At 40.2% G+C, this 26,981-nt stretch overlaps 1 protein-coding gene across 2 annotated transcripts; it reads left to right on the forward strand.

The window, feature by feature from the left end:
- The first annotated feature begins 7,578 nt into the window (after positions 1-7,578).
- On the forward strand, positions 7,579-21,054 carry E2F6 (E2F transcription factor 6). 2 transcript variants are annotated; one of them, XM_008050576.2, is made up of 6 exons: positions 7,579-7,635; positions 11,359-11,575; positions 13,358-13,513; positions 14,840-14,954; positions 17,720-17,867; positions 18,900-21,054. In XM_008050576.2, exons 1-6 carry the CDS (start codon positions 7,629-7,631, stop codon positions 18,944-18,946), a joined length of 690 nt encoding a protein of 229 aa, XP_008048767.1. In that variant the 5' UTR covers positions 7,579-7,628; the 3' UTR covers positions 18,947-21,054. The 2 variants fall into 2 exon arrangements, with proteins under 2 accessions (XP_008048767.1, XP_008048768.1); XM_008050577.2 differs by having other exon boundaries at positions 7,580-7,635; positions 11,435-11,575.
- Positions 21,055-26,981: the final 5,927 nt, after the last annotated feature.

Consider the following 26,981-nt stretch of genomic DNA (forward strand, 5'->3'; position numbering starts at 1 on the left):
CCCCGCGCCGCCGCCGGACCGGCCGGCCGTCGTCTAGGTTGCCGGCTCCCCGGGCCGGGCGCTGGCCGTCACGTGCTGCGGACAGCACTCTCCCGCCTTTCAGCACCTGCTCCTAAGCGTCGTCAGCCTTCCTGGCTTGGACCTCGGGGCTGCGGAGCACCGTTGGAGGAAAGGGCTCAACTTTGCCTCGGGAAGTCCATGTTTTCCTCCCTCGTTGGACGCTGAATGTAACTCAGCAATCTATCGTTTGTTCTCTTCTGCTTCCTCTCCCTTTCTCCTACTTAACTGCTCCTCCCCCCCGACATTATCCTCAACTTGCATTTCCCACGTCGCGGCTCCCATTCAGCAAATTATCTCCCGTCCGAATAAAACAGATGGGAGATTTGGCTCTCTCCTGCAAAAAGTTAGTTTCCTCTACTCTTGCTCTAGAGTAGATGCTGTACTCCCGGTGGTTCTCAGCTTCCCGAATGAATCCGGTCTTTTCCATCTCTCCCCATATTTTCAACTTCTCTGCTACTTTCTTCCCATGCCCGTAGTACCTAAACATTTATCCAAGTCATTATACCCAATCCCCGTACCAAATAGATGATGAACATCATTCCTTCTCTTAATTCCTCACAGCAGTCCTAACAGGTTGTTATTATTGTTGTTGTTTTATGGTTGTCAGAATAGACTTGGAGTTGTTATGTGGCTTGCCCGTGGTTAGATAGGAAGTGGAGAAACCTGGGTTTAACTTCAGAATGTCTGACTCCAGATGTTAAATTCTTGACTACTTGAATGGCTTCCTAAATTCCTCTCCATCTTACAAGGTCCCTGCCTTAAATCCATAACCTATCCCATCTACATATGTCTTCCCCTTCACAGCCAAACTTCTTGAAAAAGTTATTTGTGCTCACTGTGTCTACTTGATCCCCTCTTATTACCACCTAACTCTCTGCTGGGGACTTAAGCCGTCAGAACATATATCAGACTGTTGTAAAAAGTCACCCATGGTGTTGCCAGTTCCAGCAACTGTTATAGTTTTGACACAATTGGTTACTCTTGTTGGAAGTTCTCTCCATCTTTGACACCACACAGCCATAAAGTGCTTCCTTTCATTTTGGTGCTCCACTGCTTATCTGGCCTCTCCTTGTCCTGTTCCTCTACCCTTTCCTTACATGTTGATGTTATGCAGGGTTCTGTTCTACCTCTCTACACATTTATAAGGGAGTTCATTCATTCTTCCCATAACTTCTGTTACTGTGTATGGCTGACCCCTGAACAACTTGGTGGTTAGGGGTACCGACCCCTCCAGGAAGTCAGAAATTGGAATATAACTTTTGCCTCTCCCAAACCTTAAAACTATTAGCCCCCTGTTGATTGGAAGCCTTACTGATAACATAAGCAGTCAATTAACACACACTTTATATGTTGTATGTACTATATACTGTATTCTTACAATAAAGCTAAAGAAAATAAAATGTTAAAATCATAACATAGAGAAACTTATTCACTATTCATTAAGGGGAAGTGATCTTCATCCTTGATATCTTCAACTTGAGTAGGCTGAGGAGAAGGAGAAAGAGGAGGGGTTGGTCTTGTTGTCTCAGGGGTGGCAGAGGCTGAAGAAAACCAACATGTAAGTGGATCTGCACAGTTCAAACCCATGTAATATAAGGGTCAATTCTATATTGGTACCGTCTGTATTTGGTAGTCTTAATCTTTGAGATTTGATTAAAACTCTAAAACCTCACTGTGGAAAAACTACTTAACTTTGCGTATGATAGCAGAAGATACCCATGTCTTTTGAAGTCTTAGATATTGTGATGCATGCTGGTAGTTTTTGTTACCATGTTATAACTCCTAAATCTGTAAGTCTTGCTCAGTGCTTCCCAGCTATCTACTAGGTTCCTACTTAGATTTCAAACTCATATAGTAGTCACCTCTCATCTGAGGTTTCAGTTTTCTTGGTTACAACTACCTGCAGTCAACTGTGGTCTGAAAATATTAAATGGAAATGCCAGAAAAAAATGTATCAGATTAAATTACTCACTGTTCTGCACAGCGTAATGAAATCTTGACCTGTCCTGCCCCACCTGGCATGTAAATCATCCCTTTGTCCAGCATATTCTTGCTGCCTCTGCTTCCTGCCCAATAGTCACTTAGTAGCCAGCTCGGTTCTCAGATCAAGTATGGAGTTATCTGTGGAGGTATTGCAGTGCTTGTGTTCAAGTAACTCTTCAATTACTTAATGCCCCAAAACACAAGAGTAGTGTTGCTGGCAATTCCGCCATATGCTAAAGAGAAGCTGTAAAGTGCTTTAAGTGAAAAGGTGAGAATTCTCATTGAGTAAAGAGAAAAATCATTTTCTGAGTTTGCTGAGATCTATAGTACAATAAGGTATTTTGAGAGAGAGCGAGAGACCACATTCACATAACTTTTATCATAGTTGATTGTTCTTATTCTATTTTATTGTTACTGTTGGTGAATTTCTTACTGTGCCTAAATTATAAACTTTATCATAGGTATCTATGTTTAGGGGGAAAAAGTAGTATATGGGTCAGTACGATTTGCAGTTTCAGGCATCCACCAACGAGTGGTGGGATGTATTTCCTGAGGGCAAGGGGACACTATGGTATATCTAAAACTGAGTTTATTACTATATTAGTCAGGGTGCTCCAGAGAGACAGACCAGTACTAATATAGATTTTGGTACCAAGAGTGGTTCTATAGGAGCAGAATTTTTTTTTTTATTTCAAAGCAGGATTTATTAAGAGGACAGAAAAGCTCCCACAGTGGGAGAGGACCTGAAGGGGTTGTCCAGAATTCTAAGGATGCATTTCCTTAATTGGTTTGAGGGTTTCTAGAATTGGCTCTTTAAAGTGATTAGACATAAAAACGGGGCACTGATAGTCCATATTGTGAACTGTTTATAATATGCAAGATAAATGCATCAATACTCCTAACTTGCCACTTATAAGAGGCAAAGAATTCAGTTATTCTATATATGATATCTTTGAACATTTTGGGGAAACCAAGGAATATGATGACATTGGCTGGTTGCTCCTAGCACCGCTAGACAAAGTAAGGAAAGAAAAGGATGAGTACAGAAATTCAATTTCTTGTCTCCAGCTCCACATAAATAACCTGCATTTTTAAGTGTGGCCTGGGTCAGAATCTTCTCTCCTGTAGCCACAGGACTGAAATTGCTGAAAATCAAACACAAACCTTCATCTCATGACTGACTGAGTTACTATAAAAGTTGAACTCTTAGCTTGGCAGATTATCCACTGTTAAAGTGAGGGCATTGGTTGGGCAAGAATAGAATCTTGCAAGTTGGGATGGGGACATGAGGGAAGACCCTGATGGCTGGGCTTATTGAGCTCCTAAATTCTGATGAGTCTTGCCACAGGAGCAGTGGCATTTCTACCCACAGCCTTTCCACTTCTGTATTGGGGGAGTGACCTCCACTGTGGCAGTTGCTTAGCAAAACAATGCTGAGTCTCCTCAGGACCCACCCTGTCACCCCTCTTTGCTTCTATATCTATGATTAGATTCAAGTCCCAATAGGCCCTTAAAGGTGTGGTACAACGTGTGACCCATGAAGAGTTGCACTACACCCCACTTCTGGTACCAAAATCTGTATTAGAGTTCTCCAGAAAGACGAGCCAATAGGATATATGAAGGGGGATCCATTTATTTAAAAACCATATATTTATTTTTACATGTTTCAACTTCAGTCACCCTCAAAGTATTCTCCATTTGATGCAATATACTATTGAGGTGCTTTTTTCCAGTTTTCAAAACAGTTTTTGAACTTGTCAATTTTGATGCCTTTTGGTCAAAAAACTGCTGAACACTCAGCATGGTATGAACAGGTTGTTCTTATAAATCGCCCTTCATGATATGGTCAAATATATTGAAAGAGTCTCAAAAAAAAACCCTTACTGAAGCCAATCTCAGCCTCTCACAGTGCTAGCTGGTACATTGATGCTAATGAGTTCCTAGAACACTTATCTAGCAGGGGAAGCCTGAACTACAAAGGGCCCACCCTCCAAAAAATAATTCTGGTTTGTGTTTTTTTTTAAGTCCCCCTCAGACAATCATGTGCCACAAATGATGTTTTGGTCAATGGTAGATCACATATAAGGCAGTGATCTCATTAGATTATAATGGAGCTCAAAATTTCTGTTGCCTGGTAACATAGGTGGCCATGGTAACATCAGAGTGCAACATATTACCTTTTCTATGTTTAGATAATCAAATACCATTGTGTTACAGTTACCTACAGTATTCAGCAGCGCTACACAGATTTGTAGCCAGGAGTGATAGGCTATGCCAAAAAGATTAGTGTAAGTACACTCTATGACATTCACATAGCTACATTGCCTAAGGATGCGTTTCTCAGAAGGCAGCCCTGTCGTTAAGTGATTACATGACTGTATATAGATATACGAGAGGGGATTTACTGGGGAAATTGGCTCACAGTAATGGAGGCTAAGAAGTCCCATGATGGGCCGGCTGCAAGCTGGAGACCCTGGGATGCTAGTAGCATGACACCAACTCCAAAGGCCTGAGAACCTGGGAAGCTGCTGGTTTAAGTTCTGGAGTCCAGAGGCCAGGGAATCGAAAGTTGTCCAAGGACAGGAGAGGAAGAGGGTCCCAGAGAGTCTGGAATTTTTAGAAGGGAGAAAATCGTATTGGTTGGAGATGAAACTTAGTCTACACCTTGAACATAAGGAAAATTTCATTGGGTGGGAAGAATGCAGTCACCTTGAGAAGGTGTATGTCCAAAGAGTTCTTGAAGGGATATTGCTCCACAAAACAGAATTGGTACAGAGAGGCATCAGAGAAATTTTTAACCAGTTTAGAGACAGTGCTTAGAATTTTCTTCCCTAAAATTCAACTTTTCTTTTTCTCTTCCATCTTTGAAAAAGCATTTCAAAGCTTGTCTCAGATTTTAAAAATATAGCTCTTTAGATGTGGAAATTGAAGCAGTAGTGAAATAGCTTGGAAATTGAAAAATATGCCACTTGCCTGTCAGAAGCTGCTGGTTCCTAGAGAGCTGTAGACTCTGTTAGGGCACGACATCAACCTTAGTGATTTTCAGTTTGGAGACTTTCTGTCTTCATTCGTTTTGCAGCAAAGATGCAAACAGACTGACTGTCTGATGTCTGCCCTGAGGAGCAAAGGCACTGTTGTGAGTCCTCCAAATAAGGAGATAATGTTTTCATGTTCAAAGGGGGAAACATCAAAAACTGTTGGAGCCTGTTTTCCTGTGTATCAGTAGGCCAGTATGTACAAACTACAAGTATAGCAAAGAGCAGGAGAAAAAAAGCCATCCTCCCTCATGTTATTACTCCTAATTGATGGTTATCCCTGTGCCAACTTGAGAACAGCTAGCTAGATGAGACAAGGGGCAGGGAGGTGTAGAGCAGAGATGTTGCCCTCTAGAATAAGGGGATGGCAGTGGGGCAGCCTCTTTGAAAACCAGTCTTATACTGTATGTAGAGACTGGCCCTGCTGCCCCACCTTGCAGTAGGCACCTCTGCTCTTACACAACAATTTAGGGTATTGGTTTTTATGTGTTTCACATCAATGTGATGAGGATGGATTTTTGTTGTTGTTGAGTCAGTCTCACTCTGTCGCCCAGGCTGGAGTGCAGTGGCATGCTCATGGCCATTGCAGCCTCTACCTGCTGGGCTCAGACAATCTTTCTGCCTCAGCCTTACAAGTAACTGGAACTACAGGAATGTGCCACCATGCCCAGCTGATTTTTAGATTTATTGTAGAGACGAGGTCTCACCAAGTTGGCTAGGCTGGTCACGAACCCATGGGCTTGGGCAATCCTTTCACCTCGGCCTCCCAAAGTGCTGGGATTACAAGCATAGCCACTGTGCCCAGCCAGGATGGATTTTTTTCATTAAAGAATCTTGCTACACTAGCTAGCCCTTGTCTCATACTATGTTAGCAGAGGGGTTAAATGTAAAAATAGCAATGACAGTTGGTCGTACTTGTCTAATGTCTGACTTTGATAGGACTTCTTCCAGGTTTCCCCGTTGGATATCATGTTTGCAGGTCACTATTGGCAGCACTGTTTGAAAGAGCTAGCCAGATGTAGCCCCTGCTCCCAAGGCAGGCATTTCCAGCTTTAGCAGCAGATCTGCGTGTGCCTTCCAAATCTGACAACTTAAGTTTACAGCAGGATTCTCTATCTCAATAGAATTATTCCATATCAAGTTAACTTGCTAACAGGTGCTATCATCTTGTCGTAGATGATAAGGAAATCCCTGTGCCAAGGATTTGTTAACATTGATATAAAAAAGAGCTTCTCTTAGCTACTCGCCTTAAGTCTTCCCCAATCCTTTTCCCATGTTGCTGCCATACTTACATTTCTAAACCATGAACTTGATTATGTCATAGTCTTGTTCATAAACGTTTGTTAATTCTCCGCTGATTGTTACATACTCTTTTTATTTAGTGCTAGCCTACCCTTCCAACTTCAAAATCAAGTCACTTTCATGCTGGCTGGTTCTCAGAAGCATGCCTTGCAGTTTATACCTTCACACTTTTGTTCATTTTCTACTCCAGCAATACTGTCCTTTTCTTCCCCTCCACAGTTTATTATGCAGGCAAAACTGGCTTACTTGGAAGGTTTAGCCAGGGCCCACCTTCTGCATGAATCCTGTGATTTCCCTCTCTAGGTGCATCTGTTGTACTCCTGTGGATTCTCTTCTTGGAGCACCTGTGGAATTCACTCACCCCAGTTTGCTTTATGTCTTGCTTTTTCACTTAGACAAGAGCTGAACCTGATCATAGCCTGTCAGGAGTTACATGACATCATTACCCCTCAGTTCAAGCATTGAAGTTAATAGGGGTTTCTGCTTACACAGCTTCATCTAAGGTTTTATTTTATATATTTTTTGGAAAAACTATTTCTAAATGTGTTGCAAATGTTACTACCAGTTTACACAAACTTCATGCCTCAGAATGGCTTGTAAAATGATGAGTATTGATATAGAGCTGCTACTAATTTCCTAGTCATTTGAGGAATTTAAAAGAAATGTTTTATCTAATGTAAAAGTTTCTAGTTATCTACAGCATGCATTGTTTTTCATTATTGGAAATGCTGTTTTTACATTAATTATAATGAAAATGCATGGCTGTGAAAGTTGTGAACAAAATTTTTGGAACCACTTACACTTAAATACCAAAGGGTGAGTTTATGTAGATCTTCTACCTCTAATGAGTTTTCCAGAGTCAGGGACAGTGTTTTAATGATCTTTGTATTCCTTTTTATAGGAATACCTTATATAGTCAATAAATTAATGTATATTCAGTAATACATTTTCATGTTCTTATTCTCACCCTTCCTTTCTCTCTTTGTGTAATTATGGAAGGCCTTGCTGTTTGAGAAATTTAAATCTATGAACATTGGCAGATATGATTACAATTAGAGTAGATATAGTTTGGAAAGACTGCGTTCTCACACCTAAATTACTACCTCAGGGGGAAAAAAAATCAAACCTTTATAGAGAAAAATGCTATTCATTTGCACTGTTGTTTATAAATTACTAAGTTAAATTTTTCTTTTTTTTCAGCCATCAAAAATAAGGATTAATTTAGAAGATAATGTACAATATGTGTCCATGAGAAGTAAGTTGATTTCTGAATAGGTTTTAGGTTTTCTAGTTTGAACTTCCTGTGATTAAAATGATTTATTTGAATTAACATGAATTGATGAGAAACTGACATAAAATATATTATTCATTCACTGAAATGTAAGATTTGGAATTTTAGTAAAAACAACTCTTGAGGTTGTGGGTTGAATAACATGCACAAATTCCAGTTTATTATCCATAGAACAGTCTACATTTAAGGATATTTTCCCAAAATTTCTCCTCTGAGAGAAATTTACTTTCCTTCTTGACTCCTACCATAGGTTAATGTTTAGGATATCAGCTAAAGAAGATAGAATGTCAGTTGCTGTAGTTCCCTATCCTTCTGGAGTCTTTACAATAGATTGCCCCATCCCTAATTTCTTCTTAACTTGGTCCTAATCTTGGTACATAGATGGTGCATAAATGCCCAAACAAATTTTATAAATTGTAACCCTTGACCAGGCGCTACAGGCCAGCCTGGGCGACAGAGTAAGATCGTGTCTCAATGAATAAAGTATGTTAGATATTATTATAAATTGATGGTATGAAAGAAACATTTCAAGGTAAAGCTGACCAACTATGGGTAAGAATGTGCTAGGAAAAAATTAATTTTTTTTTTGCGGTTGGCTTTGTTACTTTTGTGTTTATATAAGTATGTATTTTCATTTTTGTGAGTGCTCTGTATGCTCTCTTAACTCTGCCTGTTTTTTTGTAGTTGTTGTTTTGTTTTTGTTCTGTTTTTTGAGTCAGGGTTTCAGTCTGTCGCTCAGACTGGAGTGCAGTGGCATGATCACGGCTCACCACAACCTCAACCTCCTGGGCTTAGGCAATCTTTCTGACAGAGCATTCCGAGTAGCTGGTACTACAGGCATGTGCCACCATATTGGCTAGTTTGGTTTTTTTTTTTTTTAACCTTTAGCAGAGATAAGGGCTCGCTATGTTTCCCAGGCTGGTCTTAAACTCCTGGGTTCAAGCAGTCCTTTTGTCTCGACCTTCCACAGTGCTGGAATTGTAAGCATGAGCCACCACATCCAGCCAGTATCTAACATTTGTTGAGTTGTGCAGCACCCTGCACTGTATTAAGCTCTTTGCATGGATTATCACAACAAGTCTTCAAAATATAGGTGTGGGTTGTCATTCTTATTTTATAAAGGGAGTAAGCTGAGGTCCAGAGAAGTTAGTCGACTTGCTCAGAGTTAGGGTTCAGTCCTATGCTTCTGTTTCTCAAGAGCCCAGAATCTTCAGCACTGCATTAGATTGCATCTCCTGGCTCAGGGTCTAACTCCTCAAGCTGAAGTCGTGGGGTCACTTTCTAAGTAGGCAAGCCAGCTTCCAGACTCTTCAACCCCCAACTCCTCATATGCTTAAAAGAAGCAAGGCAGTAGAGAAGGAATAGATAGGAAGAGAAGGCCCTCGCGGGGCACGTCTTGCTTAATGTCACAGCTGCATCTCCTAGCACTCTGCTGCCCTCCTCCGTTGCTCAGGCTGTACCACCTGTGGGTTTCCTGGATATAACAGTTCTCAAGTGCTGCTTTGACTTTTGACATGTTTCCTCTCCCTTACTTCAGCCCTTCACTGTCGGTGGTGAACCCCCTGCCCTCGTTCACCTTTCTATGTTGTGTGCCCAGCATACTCCCATTAGAAAGCCTTCCCAGTTTCCCGCTCCAGTGACATTTTACTTCATGTTACCAAGTAACTTTGAATACCTGTCTTAGCCCTTATCTCAGGAGATATAAGAGTTCCTTTTCAGACTGTGGAATTCTTTTAGTTTGAAAGGAAGACCTTTTTAATCCTATGTATAGCCCCTCAGCAACTGACATGTTACAGGTATTCAGTTATATTTGTTCTTTATAAAATGACTAACATCATAGGAATGTACTTATCCTGAATTTATAAGATCAGACCTTGTTAATAATTAAATGTATGCTTTTTAAAGTTAGAATTTCTCAGGCCAGGCACGGTGGCTCAAGCCTGTAATCCCAGCACTTTGGGAGGCTGAGGCAAGAAGATTGCCTGAGCTCAGGGGTTCGAGACCAGCTGGGGCAACTCGGTGAGACATCGTCTCTACAATAAATCAAAAAATAAGCTAGGCATGATAGTGTGTGGCGTAGTTCCAGCTACTTGGAAGGCTGAAATGGAAGGATCGTCTGAGCCCAGAGGTTGAGGATGTGGTGGCCATCCCACTGCACTCCAGCCTGGTCAGCAGAGTGAGACTTCAACTAATAAATAAATAAATAAATAAAGTTAGAATTTCTCATTTGTAATCCTCCATAGTTTGTTGTAGAATTTCATCTACTTCCAGTTAAAACTACTTTTAGAATCCTAATTTACTCCTGCTTAATCTTAGAATCCTAATTTACTCCTGTAGGAATGGGCTCCTCAGAGAAGACATTTATGTTATGAAATATATACTTTTGTGCCTGGAGTAACCACCAGTAGTCTTTAAGTTGAATGAAGAAGTGTGGTGGTTCTGAGTAAGGGCATTTCTTACTGAAGATAGGATGGACATTTCTTGTGAAACATACTGACTGGTGTACTATGGAAGAGAAAAAGAAAACAATATATTCCACACAGAATGACAACTGTTATTTAGAAATTATTTCCTCCACAAACCAAGCTCTTTTTCTTAATACTGAACTGGGTGAAAAGAATGATAATACTTAGTTTTGGCAAGCACAAGAAATGAGACCCTCATACACTGCATAAAAGTGATAGAACCCATAGCTTAGAATGCAGTTTAGCAATACATAACAACATTCCTTAAACTACTCTTATGCTCAGCTTTTCCACATCCTGCAAGCTATCTAAAGGAAAAATGAATACAATAACTTAACCACAAGGAGTTTTATTGTGCAAAATAGTAAAGTTGGAGATGGTCTGAATTTCCAATATTGAGATAGCTAGCAAATATTCCATGCAGTTAAATATATAGCCATTAAGAATAATGTTGAAATATATTTGCTGACACATCAGGATGTTCACAATATTGAGTTAAAAGAACGTGTTACAAAATAACATGTTTCTTTTTTTGTTTCCAAAAATTATATATGTGTATTGGCATACAAATGTGTGTGTGCATGTGAAAATCCAAAATCGTCTTAGTAGGTGAGTGAGTGAATTTAAGGGTTTTTTTTCATTTGCCTATTTGTTAATATAGGGTAATGAATATTATTTTAAAATAAATATGCCACTTTTTCTCATAATTGTTCTAATAAAAGACTAGTTTGAGCTCTTGAAAACTTAATCAGACAGGATTACACAATGACGTGGATAGAAATATTAAAATTAAAAAAAAAAGCCCAAGCCTCTACCTTGCATTTAAAGAATTCCTTAACTTGAAGACCAAATGAGAAATTTAAATTTTTAAAAATCACTTCTGATTTCTATTTCTAAGAGTGGTATGGATACAAATGTAAGCTTACTACTTTGATAAGATGCAGTAGATTTTTAAAAATTCACATGTTCAATGGAAACTTGTTACATATTTTAAATACTCCTTTATTTAAATCTAAATTTTCTTTTTTTTTGGATTTGGAATAGGGTGATACATTTTTAATCCAATTTGAGAATTTTATTTCTTAGAAATTAGCTGCGATTTGGTTAGTGTATAGGAATTTCTGTAGATGTCTGCTGTCTGATGCAAGGGGAAAGAAGTGACTTTGTAAGATTTGAGAAATGTTATTTAAAATTTTACAAATGTGTTTATTTTGTTTCTCAGAAGCTCTAAAAGTGAAGCGACCTCGTTTTGATGTATCACTGGTTTACTTAACTCGAAAATTTATGGATCTTGTCAGATCTGCTCCTGGGGGCATTCTTGACTTAAACAAGGTTGCAACAAAACTGGGAGTACGAAAACGAAGAGTCTATGACATCACCAATGTCTTGGATGGCATCGACCTAGTTGAAAAAAAATCCAAGAACCATATTCGGTGGATGTGAGTTGTTTGAAACTTTCCATGACTTTTTTTCTTTTCATTAAATGACAGTTTCATACTTAAAACAAGCTAGATGACATCAATGTTACGACAATATAAAACAAAGTAAGATATGACTTCTTGTTGGAAAAGGATTCTATACATTTTCTTGCATTGTCCCACAAAATATGTACTTTTTTAAAAATAAGTATTTCCTTGGTTCCAGTTGATTACTGATATTAGAAAAATCTGTTAGGGTTGTAAAGCAGTGGATTTCACCCAGGAGTGTTGTAAATGTTAGAGAGGCCTCAGTAGTTCTGAGGGAAGGCAGGAGTGTACATTCTTTACAGGTACCCCAGGTGATTATGATGCAGGTAGACTGTGGATCATACTTGAAATACTGCCTTGCATATTTTTTTTTAAATCGGACTTAATGGCTAAAAGGCAGTTGCTAAAGACTTGACATAATTTGGAATATCCCATGGAAAGAGGACCTTAAGATACTGATGTAAGCCAGGTGCGGTGGCTCACGTCTATAATCCCAGCACTTTGGGAGGCCGAGGTAAGAGGATTACCTGAGCTCAGGGGTTCAAGACCAGCCTGAGCAACATGGCAAGACCTTGTCTCTACAGTCAATCAAAAAATCAGCCAGACATGGTGGCACATGCCTGTGGTTCCAACTACTTGGAAGGCTGAGGCAGAAGGATCCCTGATCCCAGCAGGTCGAGGCTGCAGTGACTGTGAGCCTACCACTGCACTCCAGCCTGGGTGACAGAGTGAGACTCCAAACTCAAAAAAAAAAGATATAGACAAAGGTGTGTATATGAGTGTGCTCAAGCACATAAGAAAAAAGCTGTTATACCTAGAATAGGCAAGTATTTTAGATCAGGAAGAAACAGTTCCAGTGCATAAATACATAGAGACCTTTAGGCAAATGAAAAAGCTACCAGCAAAGTTCATAAAATGACTCTAAATAACTTAGTTACTAGAGGAAAAGGATTCATAAAGGAGATTTTTTTTTCCAATAGCACAGAACTACAGATTGAATTTGAGCATGTTTACTAAATGACATTAAAAAACACTGCAGGAGTTCGGTCAGATTGCCTTCTGAATCACTAATTAGAATCAGATTTGAAAACTGGCAAGCAAAATATAAAAGATAAAGCTAATAGCCTTTACTGTATTTATCTTCTATAAAGATAGAAGGGAAAAAACAAATATCAATTGTTGCCTGGTCATGTCATATTGGAGTATTTGCTAATAACTAAAGAAAATATATCTTTTAACAGCACTGAATATAATCATTATATTTAGACAAAGTATATACACTAGGGAAAAATGACAGACTCATAAAATTTTAGCAGAGGACCCATCATTTAGCTAATACTTTTTTTTAATACGTAGAAACTGGGGTACTGAAAGGTTATAATTTGTCAAAAGTCGTGTTATAAGTATTAGGGCTGAGGCTTAAGCTGGGTATTACTGATTCTTAGTTTAATGCTCTTTTTGCTTCTGTAGGCTGCCTCTACTATTATTAATTTCCAAAAGGTTTATAATGTACTTTTTGGAAAAGTCCTTGTGTAAGGTGTTGAACTATAAATGGGGACAAAAACCAATTTAGGTATGGGAGGAATAATGACTATCTAGAATAACAAGAGGGCAGAAGTTAAGTTGAAGTTCTTAGTTTCTGTCTGTTGTGGAAAACATTTAGGATAAACATTTGGAGAAGTTTCAGTAATCTAACTTGCAGTTACTCTGTAATCTCCTGGGTTTTATTGATAGTGATTTTTTTTTCTTTTAAAGAGGATCTGATCTTAGCAATTTTGGAGCAGTTCCCCAACAAAAGAAGCTACAGGAAGAACTGTCTGACTTATCAGCAATGGAAGATGCTTTGGATGAGTTAATTAAGGATTGTGCTCAGCAGCTGTTTGAGTTAACAGATGACAAAGAAAATGAAAGATATCCTTTAAATCTATACCTTTTTAAAACTTCTGCTTCCAATGCAGATTACTTTAAGTGGTAGGATCGCTTGGAGACTTGATTTTTATTTTGAAGATATAAAATTAGACCTTTTAGAAGTTAAAGTAAGTAAAAGTTGGTAGTGCAACCTCCAACATACATAGATAGTGCATCGTTGACTTCAGCTTCTTTGTGTGATATTTCTTAGGTTAAATTCTGCATGACAACCTCAGATATATGTAACAAACCAAGGTTGGTTGTTACCATTTAAAAGTCAAATAGTGGCATGTTCATTTTTGTAGTCTGAGTACTATACAGATAGCAGTATATTTGTGGGCTTTGTGAAATTCATGTTTTCTTTAATTTGTAAACTGAAGTTTATTTCTGAAACGAAGGGAATTACCATTGCCATGAAAGTGGTTCTTACTGCCATTCAGGTCCACAGAAGCCCAGTGTTGCTGAATGTCAATACCACTCTGGAGCTCGTGTCTCAGGGATCTCAAGGGGGACTGGTCTTTGGTGCTGACCTTCTCCTGAGTTTTCTTGGTCTTGATGCTGCGCTGTTCTTTGCAGCACCCTTTGTGAGGGTGTCACTAATTCTGAGCTATTCCTTTCTTCAAATTTACTTAAACTCTCTATAGCAGGCAAACTCTATCCCACAATATAGTTACTGGAAGAAAAACAAAAAATAAACACTAATTCTTACAGCCAGTGAAAAAAGTCTGTGTAGTTTTAAAAAAAAGGAAGAGAATGCTAGGGAAACTCCAATAAGTCACTTAGTTGATAAAATTTGAAGCAACACAATAAAGACAAAAACATTGAGGTAGTGAGATGGAAAATAATTTTGGATACCAGAAATTCATCATACATTATAGTCCTGAGAAATGTATTCTCTTAAGATGTTTCTACTATTTATAGATTTTTTTTCATTTTAGGAGGTTCTTACCAAGATCCTGAATATTATTTTTCAAAGTTATAATAAGATCTAACAATAAATAGGGAATAGAACAGGAATCAGAATTCCTTCATGAGTTGTTTTTGCATTTGGGACTCAGACTTTATTAGTATTTTTCTCCAGAAATTGTCATCATGGTCACAATAGTACAGCTTAAAAGAATTCTTATTCATTTAGTTTAGTTTAGTTATAAATATTGTGAATACTTCATAAAATCTGATCAATGAGATCTTTTTGCTACTTTTCTTAATAATTTATATTCCATAAAAGCTAAAGGTATTCTAACACTACCCTTGCATTCATGAATTACAAGAGATAAATCATCTTCCAATAAATAGCACTCTATATAGAGATCCTTGACTGGTTTTTACACTAGCATATGTGACGTATCAAGATATTCATAGCATTCAAGCTTTTCATGAACAAATCGTTATTGCAGTTAAAGCTCCAGCAGAAACCAGACTGGATGTTCCGGCCCCCAGAGAAGTAAGTAGTCCTACATGTGTGGAAGATTAAGGAGGGAGGCGGACTCACTGCTTAGGTTGTGCTATATTGCAGTTACAGTACTTAAGAGGCATGCGCACATGTTAGCTGTATGTCTGATACTTTTAAGGCCTTCACACATTTTAACTCGTTTTGACTAACACAGCAGATTAAGTAGTCATTATCATTTTCTTAAAGATGGGGGACCCAGAGCACAGAAACCTGAATTAACTTTCTCCAGATCACTAGAATTCAAATGCTGTTAGTTTGACTTCAAAGTTTGTTTTTCACCATTTTACTGTAATGCTGCTTAGAGGGATCACCAAGAATTGGCCTATCTAAAAGTAAGATCTGGTTTTAGCTAAGGCTTTAGGGAATTAGCTTACTAACAAAACTCAGAAAAGACTAATGAATAAATGAGAACACAAAGTTATACATTTAAAATGAAAAGTAAAATTTTTGTGTAAATGGAAATATTCTTAGCTTCCAACTGCTTAGCACATTCTTTCCTTTGCAGGAAAGTTTGTTTTGAAAGATAATTGTCATCAGAAGGTTGCTTGATAAGGATGGAATCAGAACCAAAGAATATGGCCATTCCTGGGACAAATCATCAAGTCTGACAGCCTGATAGACCCATTGGTGCTCCTAGTGGGGTCTTCTTCATTGCTCTAGGGATATGCCTCCCTCCTAGTGAAGAACATTACCACCATCCTCCTTTCCTTTATCCCCAGCAGACCACTGTCTAAGTGAGATCCTGTATTACTTGACAGTGTATGGGTTAAGGGACATCTTTCTTTTCACGTCTCACACACTCAGATTGTGATGTCTTGATGATATTTCCTAGTTCTGTTTGGATTTAGTTAACATTCCAAGTATCCAAGTAACACATATGTTTAATATGAATTGTTTCACAAATGTTTAAATTCTTTAATAGAAAACCGCTACTCCATCATCACAGACTTTGGGGTTTGGTATTCCAATCCTGCAACTAATGGGTTTTTGGTTTTTTCCCCTATGGTATGAGCTGTTTCAGACTACAATTGCTAAATCTTGCTGAGCTTCTCATTATGTCTGAGGCTTCTCTTAGAGTGCCATTTAAAATCTTGCTCAACCTTCTTGTGCTAGCCATTCTCAGGTGTAGATAAGAGTGTGCTGGGTTCAGTAGAGTCTGACTTCACGAAGATTTGGGGAAAAACCTGTAGACCTATGCAGTGGCTGGTAAACTGGCCTTAGGGTCAAATCCAGCCTGCTCTTGTTTTTATAAATAATTTTATTGTGACATAGCCACATGAACATTTATTTAGATATCATCTCTGGCTGCTTTCACGCTACAATAGCAGAATTAAGAGGTTGTGACAGAGACAGTACGGCTCGAAAAACCAAAACTCTGTACCATCTCACACTTACAGAAGTTGGCCAAGCCCTGATTTAGTAGAATTTGAAGTCCTCAGCTGGCTGCCAGTTTGGAGCAACATATGGGTTTCTTTCATTTAGAAATATCTATTGTGCAAGGTTTACCATTAGACCAGACCAGACCTGATCTTGCATGCTACAAACTGAGCACAGGTGTTCTCCACTTCCAGGAAGCCATAGCTAGGATGACAAGTGAGGTTTTGAGGCCCTCTGAGATCCTGCATCTCCCTGAATTCACTCTGGTATGAGATCACTGAGGTGTGGAGAAGGAGGGAGCAGTGGTGTTTGTTGTGTCCAACCCAGGCCTAACCACATGAAAGGGGAGAAAACAGACTTTATATGACAGTTGAACAAACTCCCAATTTAAAAATGAATCATTTATAACTGGAACTATTCCTTAAGAATTCAGCATAATTCCTAGTAGAAGCATTCAGTTTCCTAATATCTTATGGAAAAAAGTATTTTAATTAATCCTGAGTAAATAAATCTGAAGCCAAAGGGTGGGAAAATCATAGTTAATAATAGTTCTTTTATATATCATTCTTTTTTTAATGTCTTAAATTACATGAGGTATCTTTTGACTTAATCTTTCCTCTTAGTTCTTTCAACCAGACAAAAGCATGGCCCTCCTCATTATCTTAGTATCTGTTCATTGGTCTCTAAATCCAAACATACCCTTATCCTATGAGACTATATTATATTCTAGAATTCTTTGTCATCAAAACACTGACTTTTGACTCTCAAGTATGGCCTTCTTGAAGGAGTCAGCTCCTTGAGCAGAGAAAGACAGGCTCTTAAGTACTGTGGTATTCACATGATGACTCTGAAACCATTGTACAGGATCAAGTAGCTGTCTTTATTGTGTCAATTGGTCAGTGGTTTAATGTGACTACAGTTAAGAGGATGATTTTCTCAAATGTATGATAGAAAGGAAACTATCAGAATTTAAATTTCAGAAAAGTCTCTTAAAATTTTTGGAGTTTGGCCAGGCATGGTGGCTCAAGCCTATAATCCCAACACTTTGGGAGGCCGAGGCCAGAGGATTGCCTGAACCTACAGGTTTGAGACCAACCTGGGCAGCATGACAAAATCTCATCTCTACAGTAAATCAAAAAATTGGCTGGGCGTGGTAGCGCTTGCCTATAGTTCCGGCTACTTGGAAGGCTGAGGTGGAAGGATCACCCAAGCAGGGGTGGCCATGACACTTGGGTGGCTGTGAGCATACCACTGCACCCCAGTCTGGACAACAGAGTGAGACTCCAGCTAAAAAAAAAATTTTTTTTTTTGAGTTCTTGTAAGTTAAAAAAATGATTAATCCTTTCGTTCATCTTGTTGGTTCATGTGTCCTTTGCTAGGACTCCATCACAGTACATATAAGGAGCACCAAAGGACCCATCGATGTCTATCTTTGTGAAGTGGAGCAGGGCCATGCAGGCAACAGAAGGTCTGAAGGTGTCGGGACCTCTTCATCTGAGAGCAGACATCCAGAATACCCTGAGGAAGGTACACATAACAGTTTTGTGATTAGGAAAATTTAAGATTCTAACAATATTTCAAGTATATATAATTTTATGAATGTGTATATGGCCTTAAGATTTTTATTCTTCCTATCCACAAAAACATGAGTTTAAAAAAATTACAAAGTAATTTTTACTGTGGTTTAGAATATTTTTACAAAGTTTGTAGTTAAATTGTGTATAGTTTGGATAGCAGTGAAAACTTAGTATTGTATTTGGTCCCCTGGTGGTAGTTGCTGATAGGGAAGGCTTTCAGTCAAGCAGCAGTTTCACCCAGCCAAATAGCCCACCCTCGCCAGGAAACATCCACTGCTGCACACCTTGGAGAAAGGAAAGAGCTAGACCTGCTTGACCTTGGCAGTCAAATAGCCACTGAACTCAACCAAAAGCCCACCCCACAGGAAGGCTATCCTCATTCGCACATCTGGTCCCGCCTGGCCAGAGCAGCAACTTTGTCTAACCTTAGAACCCAACTGCAGATCCCAGAAAGGGGAATTGTCTAGCCAGGGAGTACATCCTGTGACCGGCCTGGGTAGAAGTCGTCAAAATTCCCAGCCAGCAGCTCCTCTGACAGCAGAGGCAGAAGTCCAGCCAATTAGAGAACTCAACAGGTGCTACCTGCCCAGGGTCATCACCTGCTGGCCTTTCCACAATCAGGCTGGACTGAATTGAGAACACCTGCCAGAGGACACCATATAGAGACCAGAAGAGGGAGCTATCTCCTCAAATGTGCAGACAACAGCACAAGGACACAGAATTGCAAAGAATTGGGGACTCTTGACGCCTTCAAAAGAAAGTAACAAAGCTTTAAAGAGAAGGCTTTCTACATTCTCTGACAGGTGCTTTCAGGTACAAGTTTGAGTTCCAGTCTTATTATTGTAAGACTGAAAAAATTAGCCTTATGCCATTAACATGAGTCCTTGACCAAGGATCTTTATGGGTTTGTTAAAGCGTTGCATTGTATGTTCTGTCTTTCAAATCTTTATTTATAATTTCTTTCTTGTGTGTTCCTTTTCAGAAGAAAATCCTCAGCAAAGTGAAGAATTGCTTGAAGTGAGCAACTGATAGCATTTGCGGATTCGTGTATTATTGAGTTTTTGTTATTTTTTTTTTTGGCATAGTTCATCCTATGTGGATGAATTATTCATCAGATTCAATTCTCAGAGCAATAAATCATCCATGAAGTGCTCTCATTCTCAGTAGCAGCATTAAGGCCAGTAGTATCTTTGAGTATTTCACTACTTAGATTTCTGAATAATTATGGTTTCCACACTGAAAACAACTCTTTTTATAATTATTCACTGCTTTTTGTCAGTGAAATAGACTTCTTGCCTCCTGAAATAACTTCATCAGAAGGAGTACCATGAAAACAGATGGTCAGACCTGAAGTGGACAGTTCTTCATGGACTCTGCCCTTTCCTTCAAAGATTATGTCATATCACAAGAAATTGCCTTACACTGGTTCATGTTTGCAGTTCCTGTTGTACATTGGATAGGTGTACACATGAGTCTTCATTGTGATGTCTTTGTATATATCTGTATAATGTTTAGATTACTTATGAAATATGTCTAAGTGACACTTTTCACCCTTGTACAGCCAAAATAGTGTATATATGGAAAATGACAGACAAATTCTCTAATTTCCTTGGTATCTATAACTTATTAGAATCCTCTGGATGAGGGTTAGAAGAGGGTTTTTCCAGACTTCTACATGTAGAAGTATCATAAATGTGCTATATGTTTATACATTTAGTTATTTTAATATGGCTGCCAGTGCTGAAGTTAGAGTCAGATACTTCTTCATTTCAAGCTGTCTATAGAGTCACTGTGTCCTGGCAGATTGGTGACATGCCCCAACTCTTTAGGGGCAGGTATAGAAATGCTGTCACGTATTAGCTTAATTCATTGTGAGGCATACATTCAATCATGGTTAAAATTAGAAACGATTTTAGGGTTTCAGCAGGTTGTGTAATATGTTTCCATAGGCAGCCTTGCTCTTTAATGAAAGGGGTTTTACTTACAAGTTGTACCCTGCCCTCTCTCTCCAGCTGTCGTTCCACAACTCCATGTTCCTAGCTATTTCTACCTCATTGGTAAGTCCTTTACCACTCTGTGCCTCAGTTAACTGTAGTTTACCATTAGACTGTGAGCTCCTTGGGGGACTTTGTTATGCTCATTGTTCTATCCCAGCGCCTTGCACCACATCCCGCCCGTAAAGAGTGCTCAGTAAATGGTTGAACAAATCAGTGAGTGAGAGAGGGAATTGTAATGTCAAAACTAATAATCCCTGACTTGTCTGTTATTCAAGATTTGTATATCATTTTAATTCATACTTTAAGCCCTGCCTTAGATGAAAGAATTGGAGCAACTTGAAATTCAGACCATGTATACAAAGTTTTAAAATAGAAGTCCAAACTCAAAGTATTCAAAAGTAATACTGAATGTTGAGGACCCACACACCTTCAAGCTCCAGTGGCTTGCCAGTCTGTCCTCCGGCTCCTGTCCCCTTGCTCTAGCCTCCCCACAGCGGTCCCTGCCAGTTGAATTCTGGAGGCGTGGGGACTGCGAACCGCACCTCTCTCCAACCAATTAGTCCCAAGGCTTGTCTTCACTCCATTTTATACAAGAAATTGTTATTTGAAATTAGCCAAAGAAAAGCTGCAGGGGGCACTGTTGATCATCATTGGACCATGGTGGTCCAGTTAGACAAGATAGGGAGAGAGGAGGAGCAGCAAGCGTGGAGGAAAATTAAGCTTTGGACATGCTTGGTGAACGTGGGAGTGGCGAAGCTGGAGGTCAGGTGCTCATGGTCTGAGCTCTGAATAGTAGGTTTTTCGATGTCAGCAGATATATGATGGTTTAAACCATGAGTGTAGGCAAGGTTATCTAATGAGAGTAAAGCAGGAGAAGAGAGGCCCAAGAACATTTGTATTTAAGGGGAAATACAGAAGAAGAGCCTTTCCTGAGAATGAAAAAAAAGAACGTAGTGTCCACAAAACCAACAAAGGCTTTGCCAAAGGTGATGATGTCTTTTCTGAGCAGCAGTTCCTCACTTGTGAAATGTGACTTTAAATGTTCTACATTGCAAGTTGCTCTGATGGTAAAATGAGATCATGTAAGCAAAAATCCTTTGTAAACTGCAGATGTGTTGTTATATAAAAGAAGTCTCTCCATCTTCTGGCGTTTGGTCTCTTCTTATCAGAAGTGTTCCAATAAGTGTCCCATATACTCATTCGCGGCCTCTTCTTCCTCCATCTCTCTGGGCTCACCATCCCCTCTCTCCATGTGCACTCTGTTGCCAACTTGCATGTCTGTTACTGGCCCTCAGAAACCTCAGGTGTCCCATGTTTTCTTCAGGCTCAAGTCCAGACTGGATGTGGAAGGCCTGCAGGTGAGCCCCAGCCTGGCCCTCCAGTCTCGTCTTGGTATTTGCCTTGCAGGCCGCCTACCCAAACCAGACGGGTCTTGCCACTGTCTGAAACACACATTGCGCTTTCCCATCTCTGTCCTTGCTCTTACTCTCCTTCCTGGAATGATCTCCTGTGTTTTAAAATCACATCCTCATACTGGACCTGGCTCACACCCCTCCCTTTGCTGTACTCCTGTCCTGCGTGAAGTGTGTACAGTGCTTGGGGGCCATCGTTTATCCTCGGAAGTTGCTACTGAGTTTTCCCCGCTGGCATGGCATGCTGTCAAAACGTAGGGACCGTGTCTAACATGCACATGCATTTCCCGTAGTTATGTAGTGTTCAGTAAGTTTTTGCTGGTTAATAGATGACCTGACTACATTCAACCCAACTCCTAAGAACTTAAAAAACAACCCCCTAACTTCAAAACCAAACTAACAAACTGAATTTGCAATGGAAGAAAAAAATGACTACCAATTTTGCATTTTGTTAAAAGTTACAGCATACCTAACTAATTGTTCTTCACCTCAGAATAAGATGAACACCTTTGTGCTGTTGTCCAGGGAGAGACTTTAAGCTCCAGACAGTTATGACCCCTTTTGTCCCTCCATTTTGACCTATTTTTGGCAACAGGGCTTTGTGTATCGGCGGGGGTCAAGTTGGATGCCCCGGATTGTAGAGTGATGGCGCCATTGAAGACTGAGGGGCTTAGGGGAATGGATGTGTGTTTGCACATGAGTGATAAGTTGTGTCTCAATCTCAGAAATCTGCCACTTTGTTAACATAGTTAAAAATGTAAATCAATAAAACCACCTAGGTCATCACACCATGTTTTAGAGTTGCCTTTTTCATTCCATTAGTGATTGGCTTACCTTGTCCTCCAGCATTGCAGCTCAGCCATGCCAGGTGTTAGCTGAGGATTAAGGCAGCGCCTTCTCCTGGCTTAAATCTTTCGTGACAACCAAAGATAGGCCTGGCACGTGATTGGCCTTGGGCCCCATTGTCACTGCAGTCAAGAAAGGGGAGATGCTTGGGGCCTTCAGAGGACGGGAGTAGGGCTCAGAGGAGCAAGGGCACATCTGCCAGGAGAAGGTAGAGAAGGGAGTGAGAAACAAGGGAAGAGCCAGGGAGGGAAAGAAGAAAGGGGCACAGGATGTGAAGGAGGGGCGATGGAAGAAGTGAGGAAGAGAGAGTGTGACCTGGGAGGTGGGAGTCTCCAGGCCCAAGGTGGGGGCCAAGCAGGGTGGCCATCCCTGTGGCTAGAGGAGAGGCCAGACTGGAGGCCTCCAAGGCAAGATGCTGGGGCAGAGGGGTGCAAATGACCTTGAAGATACCATTTGTCAAGTTCTGCTGTAGTCTTAAGGAAGGCTATCCTCCATCGTCTGAAAAGACTATTAAAACAACATTCCACCAGGCATGGTGGCTCACACCTGTAATTCCAGCACTTTGGGAGGTGGAGGCAAGAGGGTTGCCTGAGCTCGGGGGTTTGAGACACACCTGGACAACTTGGTGAGACATCGTCGCTACAACAAATCAAAAAATTAGCCAGGTGTGGTGGTGCACGCCTGTGGTTCCAGCTACTTGGAAAACTGAAGCAGAAGGATTGCCAGAGCCCAGCAGGTCAAGGTAGCCATGAGTGTGCCACTGCACTCCAGCCTGGGCAACAGAGTGAGACTCCAACTCAAAAAAAAAAAACAAAAAACAACTTCATTTTCCAATTAGATATTTGAGTGAGGCCGGATTCTTCACATACTTAAGCCAAACAACATACCACAACAGAATAAATCCAGAAGCAGATATGAAATTCCATCTGTCTTCTATTAAGCCAGATGTTAGAGATTTGTGGAAATGTAAAATCATGGTATTCTCACTGAATTGTGTTTGTCTTGGAAAATGTAAGTTATGTTTCCTAAAAATATGTAACATGTATTGTGTTTATTATTTTTAGAGGAAGTAATAAATGTAAAATGTCTTAGTTTTAATTTGCTGTACTTTAAATATCCATTGAAATAATACATGTAAGCAAAAGCTTTGAGGAGTCTTTAGTATTTTGGGAGTTTAAGGAGATCTGAGACCAAAAACAGAACCGCTACCCTAACTTTTTCTGCCCGGGGGCTGGTCACTACAGGGCAACCTCCTCCTCTCCTTGAGAGAGCTGAAGTGCTCATAAGTCTTGGCCTCAGGAGTTGTGTGTGTGTGTGTCCTGAATTGCACGGTTTACCTGTCTCTGTAACTGACATAATTTGGGGTTCTCAACCTCAAAACTGCTGACACTTTGGACTGGATAAGTGTCTGAGTTTATCTTGTGCATTGTTTAGTGGTATCCCTGTCCTCGACCCTTAGATGCCAGTGGCACTCCAGTCACAACAACCCATACACACACACACAAACACACACACAATATGCTCCTTCCTTTCTCCAAACACCACCATGGCTCTAAGGATAAACAAATGGACTTATACAGTGGCCAACTACTCTCAACAAAAGCCCTGACCCCACTGGCTTTACCCTTGCTCACTGAGGCTTTCTAGTTCCCTTCCTTTATTTTCCACAAAAGGAATTGTGCCCAGCCAATCATTCACACGATTTGGAGCTAATGTTCATGAAAATTTAGGCTGTAGGAAAAATGACCCTGTACAAAGGATGTATGATAAAAGAAGAGTGCTTTATCAGAGCTATGTTAGCATTAGCTTCCAGGTAGAACACTGAGGAGAATAACACTTTTGGCCTCTACCCCTCACTCAATCACCTCTTCGAAGAAAAGGAGTAGCTTCTCTGAATCTGGAAAAAGGAGCTGGATGTTAAAGGCTCCATCTCTTCCTGGCTTCCTCTCTGGGAATTTCCTGTCAGTGGAAATACACATTTTGATTTGCTCAAGGTTGTTAAGTTATGCTGGTTGTTCTCAACTAGGAAAAATTTCACTCCACAGGGAATATATGATAATGTCTGGAGACATTTTGGTTGTCGTGACTGGAGTGCCACTGGCATCTAAGAGTCGAGGACAGGGATCGTGCTAAACAATACACAAGATAAACTCACAACACTTATCCAGTCCAAGGTGTCAGCAGTGTTGAGATTGAGAAACCCAAGCTATGTCAGTAACAGAGACAGGTAAACTGTGCAATTCAGGAGAGAAATGTCAACAAATCCTTTTGTCCACCAATCTAAAGTCACATCTCCAGTCAGCTTTATTAGCAACAGTAGGGACATTTTGGCCTCTCTTGTTCAGACTTCTATGTCTATCAGTTGATTCTGAACACGGAAGGGGAAGGGATATTACTTATTGGGAAGAGAAGTCATAACAGACTTTGCATTGGGGCCCCATATTTGTAGGGATTATATTCATCTGCAAGTAACAGGGAAAACCCATGTGACTATGGCTTAAACAAGATAGAAGTTTATTTCTCTCTTACATTTAGGAAGTACAGAGACAGTCCAGAGTTGGGGTTACTCTCCAAGAGGGCGGAAACCAGGGTTTCTTCCAGGTGGTTGTTCTTCACGCTTGGTTTGAAGAATAAGGCCACTTCAAAATCCAAGGAAGTTGTTAGAGTCTCCAGCCCTTAGTAGTATGCATTGTGTCTACATACTAGCCAGCAAAAGGCATGAAGAAAGAGAAGGATATACTTCTTCTTAAGGACACTTCAGCAAGTTATGACCTCACAATAACTGATATCTATTGTTCACAGCTTAGCCTCTTGGAAATGTAATTTTTTTTGGAGGGATGGTTGGACAGCCATATGCCCAGTAAACAACTATTGCAGTTAAAGAAGAGAAGAATAGGTATAGGATATGGTCGATATCCTAGTGCTTCCAAGAGATTCTCCTCTGCCTCTGGCACCAAAGGACTGAACCTCTTAGTGAGACCATGTAACTAGTTCCAGCCAGTTGACTATTAGAGAAAATGACATGTGGCAAAATGACTACAGTCTCCAGGATCTCTTCCCTGTCACAGCAATCAAGAAAGCCACCGGTTTTAGATAATGTCGCAGCAAGGCACTGGAGCTTCCATTGGCTTGGATCCCTGAGAGACTGTGTGGAATAGAGCCTCTGCCAAGCTACATGCAATGTGAGATGTGTTAAAGCGTCAAGATTTATTCAAGGTTAATTTGTTACTGCAACATAACCTAGCCTATCCTAACTAATATGTTGGGGCACAATTAGCAGTCTCTGCCATAGGTCAGTGAGTGAAAAATAATGCAGTCAAACAGCCTCACACCAAACCAGTGATATAAATGCCTTTGGCACACTTGGAACTGTTGACAGTTGCTTATGATGGACAAAGTTGAAATATTGTTCACTCAGTCAAAAGTGACTCTGAATCTATTTGTTTGCAACTAATGTAATGGGAGTCTAACACAAATTTGTGTTATGATTGCCATCTAGCAGAGATGAACAATTATTTGTCTTCAATTAAGCAGATGCTGCAAGAGAGTAGAATTGACTTTAAAAAGACATTTTTGGAACCTATTCTTGTTGATAAAGTGAATTCATACTAATTTTTACATATCAAAATCTAAATTCAGAAATCAGCATAGTCCTGGCCATGTAAACTTTTCTGTTCTTGCCATAATCTCATCTGCAGAGATCTTGATTGTCTTGATACGCCTCAGAACCCCACATCATCTGTGATATTGGACCTGAGCAGGAAGTAGTAAGTACTGTAGATGTATTAGTAAGACATATGTATGCCAAAGGGGACAGATAAATGCACTCTTGATACCAAGGACCATATCAGTCAGGGTCCAGTAAGAAAACTAGGATACAGTTATTACAACACAGGTTAGCTAAAACAAGATATGGATCATTCAGATGTTGGGAGGCTGAAGTAGCTAAGAAGGCACACTGAGTTAATATTTTATTTTATTTTATTTTATAGTTGGAGTCTCACTCTGTTGCCCAGGCTGGAGTGCAGTGGCACACTCACAGCTACCCCAGCATCTACCTGCTGGGATCCGGCAACCCTTCTACCTCAGCCTTCCAAGTACCTGGAACTATAGAAGCATGCCACCAAGTCCAGATACTTTTTGTGATTTATTGTAGAGAAGAGGCTTCACCAAGTTGCCCAGGCTGATCTCGAACCCCCAGGCTCAGGCAATCCTCTTGCCTCGGCCTCCCAAATTGCTGGGATTATAGGCTGAGTCACTGGGCTCAGCCAAGTTAACATATATCAATGGATTCAGGAAGCAGCTACAACTCCTAGAATAAAGTAGGGATACTGTAACCTAGGAGCTTAGAGGAGAGATCCCCATGACGTTGGCAGACCTCAGAGGAGATGCCACACAACAGCGCTTGGACCTCTGATGGGGAAAGAGACACCCACTAAATGCTTGGGGCCCAAACCTCTGGGGGCATGACACAGCCAGTGTGCCACCATTAAGAGGCTACAGTCACCTACTGTTGGTGCTTCCAAGGAGATACTCATGGCGGGTATTGGGACTGCCAAAAGAATCTGGAAACAGGAGTCTTCTGTTGCTATGGAAACACTGATGGCGGCTAGAAAAAGAAAAAAAATTCCTTCTCTTTTTCTCCTTCAGTCATTGCCTCCTAGTATTCAGAACCCAGTAACTAGCAAGGGAACACGGAAAATGAGTTTCACAGAACCCCAGCCCTAGGCTTACAGTATAGAAAGCAGAAGTGTGAACTTGGATCTGAGAACAAATAATACCCCATGTACGCTTCCCACCCATCATGAC

Source organism: Carlito syrichta, unplaced genomic scaffold, assembly GCF_000164805.1.
Source record: "Carlito syrichta isolate Samal-C Ts95f unplaced genomic scaffold, Tarsius_syrichta-2.0.1 Scaffold152208, whole genome shotgun sequence".
In the NCBI taxonomy this organism is placed as follows: Eukaryota; Metazoa; Chordata; class Mammalia; order Primates; family Tarsiidae; genus Carlito; species Carlito syrichta.

Bases quoted from the DNA above. Each gene is read 5' to 3' on its own strand.
- E2F6 (XM_008050576.2), top strand. The intron at 13,514-14,839 runs ATATCCTTTAAA...ACTGGTTTTTAC, and splicing joins GATGACAAAGAAAATGAAAG to ACTAGCATATGTGACGTATC. The intron at 17,868-18,899 runs GTACACATAACA...GTTCCTTTTCAG, and splicing joins TCCAGAATACCCTGAGGAAG to AAGAAAATCCTCAGCAAAGT.